The sequence below is a fragment of the Protobothrops mucrosquamatus genome, unplaced genomic scaffold (genome assembly GCF_001527695.2).
Source record: "Protobothrops mucrosquamatus isolate PMUCROS unplaced genomic scaffold, P.Mucros_1.0 scaffold4079, whole genome shotgun sequence".
In the NCBI taxonomy this organism is placed as follows: domain Eukaryota; kingdom Metazoa; phylum Chordata; class Lepidosauria; order Squamata; family Viperidae; genus Protobothrops; species Protobothrops mucrosquamatus.
This window is the reverse complement of record NW_015390010.1, coordinates 28338-42594: the sequence shown is the minus strand read 5'-3', so window position 1 is coordinate 42594 and position 14257 is coordinate 28338. Positions and strand designations below refer to the sequence as shown.

Here is a 14257-nt window from a genome sequence, read left to right as displayed (position 1 = left end):
CCATAATCCAATTCCCGCCTGGCAGATTGAGCCATTGGAAAAGCTCCAGGCTGGTGTATTTCTGACCGGAGCCTACTTAGCTATGCCTTGTGGGAGGAGCGTCCATCCCATTGTAAATTTCACTCCATGCAACAACTATTCGGAGAGGACTCCAGCTAGCGCCAGGCGATGGCAGTTTATTTAAACCTCTTCTTTCACCCCTGGGCTCTCTCTTTGTGGCTTTTGGTTAAGGAAAAGTAGAGGAGGAGGGGAAGGAGATGCTTCCTTCGGCACCTTGTGTTTGTCGGGGAACGTAAGAGACCGAATTTCAGAAAGTTTGCAGAATTTCAGAAAGGGAGGGTTCGCAGAGCCCATTGGAGGATGCTTAACGCTGGCTTCATTTGAAGCCTAGAAAGAGTTCACAAGCATAAACAGGAAAGCCTTACATCACTCTTGTGTCTGTGTGTAGGGAGGAGTCTTCAGCTCTGCCTGCTCTCCACTCGCCACTCTTTTGTGGTCATGAATTGAGAGAAGAGCGCAAGGAAGAGAGAGAGAGAGAGAGAGAGAGAGAGCTGCCTTCAAGCGAGGCGAAGAAGTGCCTGCGAGAGGATTATTTAAAGCGGGCTCCTACGGCTCACCATGCCCTTTCGGAGCGCTGAGGGGAACCCCAAGGATGAAATTGCTTTGGAGAGCTAAAATGGTAACCCCACCACCATCGCAGCCCAAAAAAAAAAAAAAAGCTTCCTTGCGTTTCTAAAAGGCTTCTCACATAGGCAGAGAGATTCCTCCTTCGGGACTCCGAGGTTTACTTTTTGCGAAAGGAAACCGCTTTGGTGAATATCTGGTGCTTCCCAGGAAAAAGATTTTTTTGAAGCCGTCTTTTTTAAAAAAACTGCGACTTAGTGTGAATTCGAGTTTGGAAAGGACGCCGCCTGCAATCTAATTCTCCCACTTAGTGTGGGAAAGAACGGCGGGGGTTGGGAAGGGAAGGGAAGGGGGGGGGGAATGAACGGGCTAAGCTTTTGTACAAATCTCAAATACTTTAATCCTTGGTCAATCAAAATGAGTTGTTTTCCTATATATGTGTGTGTCTTTTAGAATTTAGAATTTTAGCATTGTTTAGTGCAGTGATTAAACTGTAGTTGCATAGCAAGTATAGTTAGGCTACAGTTTCCTGACCTTCTCCCCTCAACTTTCTGATATGCATAATTTTCTTAAAAAGAAATCTTTAATGGAGTTCTGTTAAACCTTATCTCATTTTCTTCTCATGTCTGATTTTTTTCTTTTCTTTTTTTTTAAAAAAAAGGCTGAAATAAACTCAGCTAATTCTTCTATATTTACTGCCGTCTGAAATGCCTGTGTAGCTTTTAAAGGTGCAGCTATTGCTGCAGTTTAAATGCTAACAATAATAGTTACTGGGGACGAGATGCAGAGGGGTATTTCCTTAGGAAATGGTACCGCGGAACTGTTTGAAATATGTATAAATCCTGGATCGGGTGCCAGAGAAGTTAAATGGAAATGCACTTATCTTGCTATGTATTCTACCTTTTTCTCCATTGAATAGTTTGCAGTTGGAGGAGATTTGGAGTATTTTGTATGCCGGTTGTCCTTTTGCAAGGTCTCCTTTGAAACAAATTGTGCAGCGGCTGGCCTAAACACGAGACAACTAGGGAAAATGTCTTTGTTTCTATTATTATTGTAAGAAATCCAAGCATTTCCTTTCTTCCTGTGGCAGAGCTCAATCCAAGACTGGGGTGAAGAGATAGAGGAAGGAGCAGTTTACCATGTCACCCTCAAAAGAGTACAGATTCAACAAGCCGCCAACAAAGGAGCAAGATGGCTAGGGGTGAGTGAAATTGCCACTTTGGCATCTTGTAAAAGTGCTTAGTGGACTTTGGAGTCCCAGCTGAGAGCTGCATTCCAGGCTGCTGCCTACATGCTATGTGTTGTGCTAAAGCCGGGTTTTCACATTAAAATACTTTATGAAGTTCTTCATCCTGTGCAGGGGAAGTGAAAAGTAAGGATCAAAGATCATTTTGGGCATATAATAAATTACCAAAGCTTCAGAACAAATAGAATTTTGTTTGCTTGTTTGTTTGTTTGTTTTTTTAAAAAAGATGGGGGTCCTCTTCAGTAGTAGCAGAGGGGCTTTAATGCAGATGTTCTGAAGTTAGTGCATGTGTGGGAAAGCAGTTGTAAATTACTGCCCTTCAAAGTTAGTAATTCTGAGTTAGACCAATTTTCATTTGTTTTGGCTCCATATTATCTTCTTTGAGATAACTATGAGAGGACACATTAGTAAAAAGCTGGCCTTAGTGGGAAACTTTCTGTGGGAGTTCTAAATTTCTCTGAACAAATAGTGGATAGAGATAGTCTTTGACTTACAACCACAATTGTGCCCAAAATTTCTGTTGCTATGTGAGATAGTTGTTACGTTGGGTCGCTGCACTTAAGTTAGTAACACGGTTGTTAGGTGAATTCTGGCTTCCCCATTGAATTTGCTTGTCAGAAGGTCACAAAAGGTGATCACATGATCCCGGGACACTGCCATAAATATGAGCCAATAGCCAAGCATCAGAACAGTCATAAGTATGAAAAGTTTTAATAAGTCACTTTTATAAGCGCCATTGTAACTTCAAACAGTTATGTATGTGTTTTCTTTTGATTTTGTATCTGTACTCTTAGGTATAGTTATGTTGTGTTTCCCGCTAATATATTTTAAAATTTCTGATAAATTAAATCCAAATGTGTATGTTTAGTATCAAGCTGTGCTTTACAGAGTGAATCCAGAATTGGAATTAAATGGCAACAATTCCATTGGAGCAGCGAGATACAATTTACTTAGATATGGCAATATATTTTATGGTTGGGCCAGTTTTCTTTTAGTAGAGTAGATCAGAAGTAAACTGAATTTACTTGCAGCCAATGTAGTGTATAAATTTGAATGTGGGACCATGACTTGAGAAAACCATACAAATACATAACTATAAAGCTCCCTGGGTGAATTTGATCTTTCATTAACTTTCAATCTAGCCTACTTGGCAAGGTTGCTTTGAGGAGGTCATGGAGATACCTGTGTATGTTGTCTTGGCCTCATGGAAGAAAGGCAAAATATATATGTAAGATGCATTGTTGGTGATTCTGAATCCTGATTAATTCAAGATTGATGGAAAGTTTCTTACAAGATTATCAGTATTAAAGTATCCAGCATGAACAAAAACATGAAATGTTTCATCTTGTTGGTTGCTGACTCCAATAAATTGGGATTAAGAAAACATTTTTAGCTTTCTGCATTTTAGTGACACTGCTAATTTAGAGAAACTAAGATTGATTATTTTTGAAATATTACAATACGGCAACTTACTGAATCATGACTTTCAGGAAAGATGGTCTGTACCAAGGAGACCCAGCCTGGTGGGCACAATTGAGATTTTAAGAATATGTATAGGCACTCTCACAAAATCACTTCTAAGGAGGCTTGTCCATTCACAAAATGGCCACCCTATCTAGTTTAATACATACATGAAACAGATTGCTATCTGTCGTTCCCTCTTCCCACCTGATGTTATTGTTGCTTGTTTTTGTCTTCTTTTGGTGCAAATGGGTATACTTCCAAAGATAGTGCTGGGTCCAGCTGTATTTTTTTTTTCATAACAAAGCTTGTAAACCATTATTGAACATTAAGATAAGAGTTTGGCATTTTACTTTGCAGCATTCCATTTCTCACAGTTTTAAAAAATCAAGTAGGAAACATGGTATGAATGCAAGTTGCATGCACAATAATGGAGATTATGTTGGTGCGCTAGATGCAGAGTATTAAAAACAATGGAGGAATGGGATCATGCCTTATTCCTGTGTTCCCATACCAGCTCTGAAACTGGGAGTGCATAGATGTCAAACTTAAATAATACTGTGTAGGCTTTTATCCTTCTTTTAGCCTATATATGTTGGAGGTTTATGTATACTGTGAGTTACAATAAAAAAATGGCCAATATGGGTATCTCAACGAAGTAGCTATAGAATGAGTATTTGATTCTATACACAACCATCTCGAAGTAAGTCTTACATGGTAGTTGTGGGATTTATATTCATTTTATCCCATAATACACATATACACAAACAAATTTGTGTATAAAAAACAAAACCTTTGGATTTTTATTATCTTATATTGAAAAAATTGTAGGTTTTGTTTTGACTAAGGACAGACTAGGTAAAAGTAGGCAAATGTTTTAAGCTACTGAACACACTTGAAACCTTGAGTATTTTGTGAACATTCTCATTAACCACTTGCAGTTGAAGAACTTATACATTTATAAAATGGAAGCTATTGGTAGGTTTGATCACCCACAAAAGCCTCATTTATCAAAAGAGAAATTGGGGTTGCTTTCTGAGACTCTTTCTCATTTGGATAGACATTATTGAAAATAAGATGATCCTGCAAGCTAGTTAATTTATTTCAATATAGACCTGTCAATTAATTACTGATGCTATCTTGAAATATAATTTAATCTTAGATGTACTATGGTACAACCAAGTAGGATCAGCAAATTTTGCAAAACTTATAGACTGTATTGCTAGTTTCTCCTTTTTCATATTCTGAAGGAGTACAAAGTGTTCTGAGTAGAACGGATGAATTCAAATCTGCTTCCTTTGGTGGCAGATTTCCCATCAATGCCTTCTGTTTACAGGAATATTTTTTTAAAAAAAAAATGAAATATTTGCATATTTTTCACAGATGGCAGTTTTTGCTAGGGCTCAAGACCACCAAGAGTGCTTGTATGTCCACTATTTTTTGTATGAAGTTGCAGGAGAGAATTGGTAAAGACCTTTTATGGCTGATTTGGGGTATGAAGAATGCCAAAATGTTTAGCTAGTTCAGCGCTAATAATTTTGGAAGGGCATCTTGATTTTATGGAAGGCAATTCAGTTCAATCACGTCATTCTGAACCCAAAATAATAGTGCTACTTGGAAGAACAATCCTCTCTCCCTCTTTTAGGAGGAACTTCATTTGACTCTTCTGATTTTCTCATTCTGGGCTGGAGGAACAAACTGCCCAGTGAGAATGCATATCTGCAGCCAGATTGACTTGTATCAGCTTGTAAAATGTGTGTACAACTTGCCAAATCCCACTGACTCCTGGTGAGATAGAATAGTGAGACAATAGCACATTGGTATGAGACTCTGAAGTAATTGGTGTGGGGGAGAGGGCGATAGAAGCAACTGAGGGAATTAAGAGGAGAACTGCATGTCAAGTATGGAATGACAGTGGGGAACATAGTTAAAAGTTTGTTTCTAGAAGAAAATTTGCCATCTAGGGTAGTTTTCCTTATATTAGGATCACCTCTGCTTTCCACTGAAATGTATTATTTCTTCTCATAGTTAGCTTTAATAGAAGTAACAGAATTTCAAGAGAATAACTAGTTCTGAGATCAGCCATTCGTATTTCCTGCCCTAAATCCTTTAAATCAGGGGTGTCAAACTGCCGGCCCATGGGCCGGATGCGTCATGCTGAAACCACGCCTACCCCAGCTCCGGCAATGGGGGAAAAGTCGTGATACATCGTGACACATCACGTGATGTTGCGAGTTTGTCACCCCTGCTTTAAATGGTTTCATTTTTTTTCTTGCCACCTATCCAGAAGCAAGAAAGATAGCTCATGTTGGCTTAAACCTGCTGGAACTCATTTTGGAGAGCAATAAAACGAGGTCTAACCCAAACGTTTTTGCACACAATTCTTAAAGCAGCCCACCATAAAACTAATCACAGTTTATAGTGATGGTAAAAGGATTTTGTTATTCCTTTAGTTGATTTAATTCACTGTCAGCAATACTTAAAACTGGGAACTGCTAATTTCCGCATGGGTCAGCAAGGGATTTTTTTTAGTACAGTTTGAAATTTAGTCTTGTTTCTTTGAAAGGTTTCATTTCCTAGTCCTCCGTAATCTACTGTTCCAGGAAAATAATTGTTTTTATCTTTGTGAAACTAGACATTTCTCTCTTGCTTTCAAGTTATATGCAAAATAGCTAAGTGTGTGCTAACTATATCAATATAGCTATACTTTAATTACACAAAACTCATGAGGGAAAAATATTAACTTTTCAGTTGAGCAGAAGATAAAATAATTATAGATAGATTGATAGCTTTAGAATATTTAGAAGTTGGTAATGCCTCAATACTTTTTTGTGGAATAAATTATTATTGTAGCTACTTCTCACAGTGTGGTATGAAAAGTTATAATTTGAGAGCCCGTAGAATCTTGTATAAGAGTTGATCCACTATACTAATAATTGGATTTGGTATACTATTTATTACAGGCGGATGTCAATAACACAAATGCTGTCTTTTTAATGGAGGTATTGTTCCTATTGTTAAGAAGTTCAAAGGAAAAGTTGGTGGTCTTTCTTCATACACTCCAACTATCTTTTTTCCCTCCAGAGATATTCATGATATCTTTGCTGCATGAGGTCCATCTGCTTTTCAGGAGGTCTTGTGACTGTCCTCTCCATCTGACACATACAAACTTAAGTGCTTCAGGTTTCACTTCCCTGTTGACTAGAAATCTCTCAATGGCCCATTGACATATTTATTCTAGATGAATAAATCAATCCGTGCAGATTATGTCACAAAAAAGTCAGTGTTCTCTCTTGCCTACTTAGATACTTTGTGATGCTTCATTTGATTGTAAATATATATTTGCTTACTCTCACTACATTGCAAAACCCACAAAACATATTAATGCATTATTATATAGTTAAGGAAAAACTATCAATGCATGATGTCTATGGAGATTCTCAGTCATCAAGGTCATGGTTGTCCCAAAGGTGCTTTTCCATGAGGCAACTGGGCTTCCTTTTTTCTCTTTGAAGACTTTTCGCTTCTCATCCAAGAAACTTCTTTGGGATATCAATGCATGATAATATATATACACAGTATAGACAGCTCAATTACTCAGATTCTGAGCCATCCTTTTCCTAATCTGCGTAGCTGCTCACACAAATGTAGCAGAAATAAGTTTGTTTTATAGAATTTAACATTGCTACTGTATTTGGGTTCTTTGATATACTGAGATTAAATGTGGTTGAGCTGAAAGTATTCAACAATATAATCACTTCCGTTATGATTTTAAGTAGTTTTATACAAAGGAAAGTGTTGTCACCTTGCTAATACTGCCTTGCTTTTGAAAAGTTGATAATTTGTTGTAGAGTAAATAAATTCAAGGAACAGGAAAAGAGAAGTTTGTAATGTGGAGAGAGCACTCTTGCTTGTTGTGAGGACAAAGAAGTTTATAAACGGACATGAGGGTTCTTGTTTTCATCTTTGAAACTGTATTTAAGGATGTGCTTCCCACCACAGTCTCTCTTGGGTCTTTTCCAGACTGCATGAGACATCTTTGATCCTAACTGGTAAAAATAACAATCAGATATGTTTATTAGTGTATGTATGTTTCAAGATTTCCTGGGCATACCAACTTAATCCTGAATTGCGCCTTGCTCTTTGCTAAACCACACATTTCTTGCAATTTGACACTGACAGTCTGAATGAGACTAGTTTTTGTGACTAGAAGAGATAAATGTATTTGATTAGATATTAAACACATGGTTCTTTTTCATAGGCATTGAGGAAAATTTCCTTTATGAAGAGTATACAAGTAGATTATTTTTGCCACATTTATTGCCCCAATATTTTAATTCTCCAAAATAATTTCACATAGGGAGAACCAGTGGAAAGGGAAGACTTCATTTTCCCCGTTCCATTCATTTACAGCTTTTCTTTCCTTTTCTCTAAACTCTGTTTAGCTTTTTTGTTCCGTATGCCTTGAGAAAACTGAAAGTGTTTCTTTGTTCCAAAGTGTTATTCTTTTAGTTGTTTCAAATGGTTGTTGGCATTAAGCTATTGGACTAGGACTGGTGAGAACCAGGGCCAAGCATTCACTTAACCAAGGAAGATCTCCGGATGATTTCAGCCCAGTCATTTTCTCTTAACCCACCCTACCTCATTAGGATGCTAAATTAGGGATATATTGGAGGAGGGAATGCTATGCCTTGACTCCTGGAGAGAGATTAAAATATAAATGGAAGAAATAATTACCCTAAAACAGTAAAGAGTAGGCACCTGTAATTTTTTTTCGTTTCTCACCTCCTTCAATAGTGTTCTGATGGTTCTTATTCTTGTCTGTCTATTACCATTTCAGCCCTCATCAAAATTCCATATACAGTATACAAGTTTTCTAGTCCCCTATATGCACCCTTTTTTTCATTCTCTTTGGAAAAAATAAGGAGAGTTATTCAGGCCAAAATTACAATGAGGAAGGTCTGGACTTCTTTTTAGTAAACTCAGGTTAAGATTCAAGTTTTACTATATGCTGAATTGCATCCTTAGCTCTGTTTCTCGGGCCTGCTAGCAACAGGATATGTTGGAACTAGTTTTTATAGCACCACAGTACTGTTAATCATAATAGGATACTTCCCTTAAATAGCAAAGCTTGTAATTGAGATGTGTTTGATCCTTGGGGTGAGAAAAATGCATATTTGTAGCATAATGTCCATGTATGAATTTGAAGCTGTTGGTTTATGTGCTCTTGGATATAAGATGTTTTTCTTTGTTCAAAATAGTTCCCTGCCTTCAGAAAACATTGAAAGAGAGCTGTCCCAATAGTCTCATTATAGCCAAAAGGTCTGTGAAAAGTTCACAGAGAACTGTGTTAGGCCATTTTTTTGTCCATAGAGTGGAAGCCAGCTTTCCATCCCCTTCATGCCTTCTAAGATGGCTCCTTAGCTGAGGTCACGTAATATAAAGGCTGCCAAGAGCAAAAATGTTTGCAAGTTATAGCAGTTCTCCTCTCCCAATAAATAAGTTGATCCACAAATACTGAATTCCTGAGTTGTTGTTTTAATCATAACATTTCCAGTATGGTTATACTTGTAAACTCTTCCCATCACGTTTTGTTATACAATATCTTTGTATGTATGATTATAGAAAACTTTTTCATCTTTATGGAAATTTAGCATGAAGGGGATGGAATGCTTTCCCCATTCTGGAATGCTTTTCAAGAGCAAAATGTTCAGATAGTTATTCCAGAGAAATAAAACTTCTCATAATACTCATTTTTTCAGGAGCATAAAAGATTCACTTCACCCTACTGTCCCCTGCCTTTAGTAGCAATAAGCTTATGTTTCTTTAGAGAGGTGAATGTGGAACATAGATAGCCCTTTCTCTGACTGGGCTGGGAAGCATATAATGCACATTTTGCAAGGCCATTTGGTAATAAAAAAAAATGGAAGAGAAAGAGGGATATCTGCTAATTTCATATCAGTTCATTCCTGACATTGTGTGGGAAAGAAGGAGGAATTCCAAATGTTAATGGGCCATAGCCACATGGATTCACCAACTTTTACATTCTTACTGTATCAAGGAATCATGATGAATCCAGGTCTTTCTTACATGTGTCATATTTGCCAGAAGGCATTCCCAACTATGTTATATTTAGGCCTGTAATATTGTCGTGATTCCGTGCCAGCCTGTGTTCCCAACAGCTGAGTCTGGGGAATCTGAGGAGGAGGTGGAGGAAGCATTTGAAGGGCCATCAGGGTCAGAGGGAGGCTCTGATGAATTACAAGACTCACGGTTTGATGAAGAGCCTGGGCCCTCCAGTCGTGTTCCTGATGAAGCTCAGCTGTGTGGGGAGAATGAGTCAGACTTGGAGGACTCACACCTGATGGACAGATTGATTGATGCTCGTACACGCCGACAATTAATGAGAGCAGATCAGCAGCAGTCAATATGACAACTCCAGGGAAGGAGGAGAAGGCACTGAGAGGCAACGCCTTGGGACTGCTGTATAAAAAGGGAAGGTGTGGGCGGTGCTGGTTGCTGAAGGCAACCGTTGCAAAGTACTTCATGGGATCATGTTCTGTTAGTATTGCCTGTGACTACTCTTCTGTTTGCATCGTGTTTCCTGTGGACAATTTCCTCCATTTGGATTGTGTTTTGCTGCTTTTGTTTCTGGACTATTTGGCAGGTTTGTCACCTATATTAAAAGGGGTTTGCTTTGTTTTGAGTCTCCAGCCTATTTCTCAACAGGGGTTTGGTCCTTGTGCCTTTAACAAGGACGGCTATAGGCTGGGATAGAACAAATATATCCCTTTCTTTGACATGCTCTATCTCAGCTTGGTACTGCCAAAATCTTTTGTAGAGTTCCAGCAGAAACATCTGACTCACCATTGAAAAGTGTAGAATTCGATAGGTAGGCATTGCTGCTTTCTCATAGATTGTGTGCCTAACACAACATCTATTTCTTACTGGAGGGGAAGCCTTAGCATCATTTCTCATGGGCAATTGATTAAGTCAACAGTGCTATTTATTCATTGTGCAGTCTATTTAATTTTCATGGTTTCCTTGCCCTACTTCTAGATTTTGTCACATGTGCAGTTATTTATTTATTTGGAAAAATTATGTTGTTGCCTACTCGCTCATGGTGATTCAAGGTGGCTTACAGGAAATAAAAACACAATATAAAAGAAATAAAAATTAAAAATAATAGTAAAATAATAACACACACACACGGCGACAACAGACATTCATACCAGCCATTAATGGAATCCATCTTGCTCTGGATTCCCCAGGCCCGCTGGCAGAACCACATCTTCAGGGCCTTTCGAAAGAGTGTCAGAGTGGGGGCCTGTCTGATATCTGGGGGGGGATGATGTTCCAGAGGGAAGGAGGGAACCACCACAGAGAAGGCCCTTCTTCTGAGTCCGGCCAGATGTATCTTCTTTGGGGACGGGATCCGCAACAATCCTTGCCTTCCCGCTCTAGTGGGTTGAGTGGATGTGACCGGCAAGAGACAATTCCATAGATAACCTGGTCCCAAGCCATGAAGGGCTTTAAAGGTGACAACCAGCACCTTGAATTCCACCCAGAGGCAGATCAGCAACCAATGCGGCTTCCGCAGGAGAGGTAGGTGACACGTGAACACTGAGGTCTGCATAAAGCCATGCGGAAGCTGCATTTACGTCAACTGGAGCTTCCGGATACTTTTTAAGGGCAGCCCCATTACTATTGTAATGTACATGTAAGTGTGCAATAATGCACAAAATCTATTTAACTGCATACCTATGTTGCTTGTCACAAGGGTAATTAAAAGCAGCTAGAAGTTTTATATATAATTACGTGGACTGTGTATATATGTTTACTTCTCTTCTGTCTTGTTCTCATCATATGCCAAATAATAATAGTTATTCTAAATAAAATATAATAAAAGATCTTTGCTTGCTTAAATCTGATATCAGTTCCAGGATTTCAGAAAGTTTTAGGCAAAGCAACCTGAATGAAAATTAGATGTGTGGAAATGCAGGATTTTGTTCAGTCACTTTTTGTGGTGCCTTGGTTACTCGGCAAAAATGGAGATAGTTTTGTTGCAATCATACATAATTAATTTTGGAAACTTCCAACAATTGCCAATCTACCCACACTTAGGATAAATTGGAAAAAGGATGAATACCAAATGTTTCTGATTTATTCCTCCATCTTCTTCCATATACACTTATTCTCCATCTTCTAATTCATCATCACTCTTCTCCCTTTTGTTTCAGTTTATAACTCATCCAATATTCTTTGCTGCTCTTACATTTCACATTTCAATCTGCAGTGCTAGGATGGCATGAAAGAGCAAAATCAAATTACATTAAACAAGTGCAAATTTTTGCCTAAAGATTTCTGCTAGGCAATAAGGTGACCAACCGTCCTCCTTTAGGGAGGACAGTCCTCCTTTTGTGAGTTCTGTCCTCGAAAAGTGTCCTCCTACATGTCCTCCTTTTCGATATTTGAAGACTAATCTGCAGGGCTTTTTTTTTCCTCATAGAATGCTCAGAACAGCGTTCTGGCACCATTTTTGATGGGATTTTTTTTCAACTTTTGCATGAGCTGTGCTACTCCCTCTATTGGCTTTCGAAAGCCAATAGGAATTGCTGCTGAGCGCGCCAAAACATCCGGCCGGCAAACTTTGCACACGTAAGTTGTCTGTAGCGAAGGCGAATTGGCAGGAACTTTGCACCCCTTCCTGTTACCCAACTACACCATCTCCTAGTTAGTCCCAAAGATACCTGGAGGAGACTGGAGCGGCGACTCCAGGGTAACTTTCTCTTGATCTTCGGCCCTGCTAGGGCAATAATGGCTGCGGGCGCAAGAGGCAGGAACGGCGGGGCTGCTGCTGGCGGGGGTGTGAGGGGCGGCGGTGGCCGGCTGCCCCCCATGCTGTGGGAGCCGCGGGGCCTGCTCTACACGGGGCTGCGCAGGGTGGGCGGTGGTGCTGGCGAGGCGGCTGCAGGCGGGGTGTGTTGACGGCGGGCTGCCCCCCCGGGCCGGAACCGGCGCAGCTGGTGCTTTGGGAGCCGCCGAGCCCGCTCTACACGGCGGGGCAGCAGTGCTGGCGGGGCGGCTGCAGGCAGGGGCGCGGCATGTAAGCATAATTACAATATAAAATGTTATTGTTACAAATGTTTTTTATTATGCATTTATCATAGTGTATTCTGTATTGTTGCAATGAATAAAATGTTTCTTTTATTTACGGTATTTTTTTCAATTTATTTGGGTCCTCCATTTCATTGTAAAAAAGTTGGTCACCTTATAGGCAATCATTGTTATATTTGGTTTGTTTCTTTTCAGTGTCTTAAATAGCTCTCCCCTCCATTTAGGGCTGTGTGTAATTGTCAACATGTCAACATCCATGTTAACTCTGGTCTTCACCTGGACAGTTTTGTTGGAATAACATGAGAAAATATGGGAGGCCTTTTTAAAATATCACATTGTAATCTTCCATAGCTTATTCACATTTCTTAGAAGCAATGTGCTCCTTAACATTATAGCAAAAGCCTACCCTGAGATGAACTTGATTCCTAGATAAAGTTGGTAGTATTTTTTATCTGATCAATGTATTTGAAGTGGATCAGCATTAAAACCCAACAGCACAGTCCTATGTATGTGTATTCAGTTATAAATCTGACTGTTTGGTGGCATTATAGTATTATTGATTACCTCTATCAAATAGTTCATAAATAAGTAACCAAGATAGTAAGAATAATGCAAAGAGAAAAAGTGAGTAGATAATAAACCCATCAAACCTTTCTTAGGAACACTGTTTTGATAGTATTTTTATAACGTTTACCCAGCAAATATCTAATGCAAACATATTTAGAATCGTATTCCTTTCATTTTGATTTATAATAGGCTTACAAATAGAGTTTCCCATGATTGAAATGAAAACTGGCCAAGGCAGTTAAGTAGAAATTGGAGCTTCAGCTTTATGGTACATTTTATTTTATTTTATTATTTTATTTTAATTTATTTTATTTTATTATTATTATTTTTTATTTTATTTTATTTATTATTTTATTTTATTTTTTTTGCTTGCCCTTCCAACTAGGTTTGATGGAAACTTTTATATGTATAGTGGCGTATGTCTCATTTTGAGAATCATATTTCCTCTCTGCCTCTGTTGCTTACCAAACTGTATTTGGTTATTTGTTTGATTATTGATATCCTTGCATATAATGACTGTTATTTGTTTGTTTTCTAGAAAGCCCCTTAATGATGCAGAAAACTAGCAATTGCAAATTAATTAGTTTAGTCTTTTAAGTTAGTACCATTCCTTTTCATAAAATTCTATTGTACATCATACTATTATAGTTCTTATAGTTATAATATCAATATGAAATAGTTTACCGGCAGACCTTTGTGATTTAGTGTTTCCTATTAACTATTTTTCTTTATTTTTCTTTATTCTATAGTTTTATCCAAATTATGTAAATTTCTAATACATTTACTTTCATCTCAAAGACCTTAAACATACAGTCTTAGTAGTTTTGGTATCATGACTTTATGATATATTCTATAATCTGAATTTGTAGTATTTATGTTAGATTATTAACACAATGGGATGGGTATAATTTTATCCTTTAGTGATATGTTATGCTGGTCAATTACTAAAATAAAAAGATTACTACTACTACTACTACTACTACTACTACTACTACTACTACTACTACTGTTGTTATGTTGTTGCTGCTGCTGCTGATTGAGTATAAGGGCAGGATATGAATAAATAGAACAAGCATTCTATATATAATCACAGAAACTAAACTATAAATTTGCATGTTGCTAGTTACAGTTTAATATGTACTAATTTTCATACTGCTTTTGTTGCTTCTTAGAGCAGCAATCAAGTGTATGAAGTAAAAAAGCACAGTTTCTATTGACAAAGAAAGTTCTGAAATGTATTTC

General features: G+C 38.2%; 1 protein-coding gene across 1 annotated transcript in view; it reads left to right on the top strand.

Annotated features, from left to right (window-relative positions):
• Positions 1-544: 544 nt before the first annotated feature.
• The window catches only part of LOC107298560 (ral guanine nucleotide dissociation stimulator-like 1), a gene marked incomplete at its 3' end in the record, with an annotated part of 31183 nt that continues 17470 nt past the window's right edge, over positions 545-14257 (top strand). Inside the window, exons 1-2 of the mRNA XM_015827937.1 lie at positions 545-679; positions 1715-1825. Coding sequence (XP_015683423.1) covers positions 653-679; positions 1715-1825 — 138 coding nt within the window. The remainder of the gene's footprint in view (positions 680-1714; positions 1826-14257) is intronic.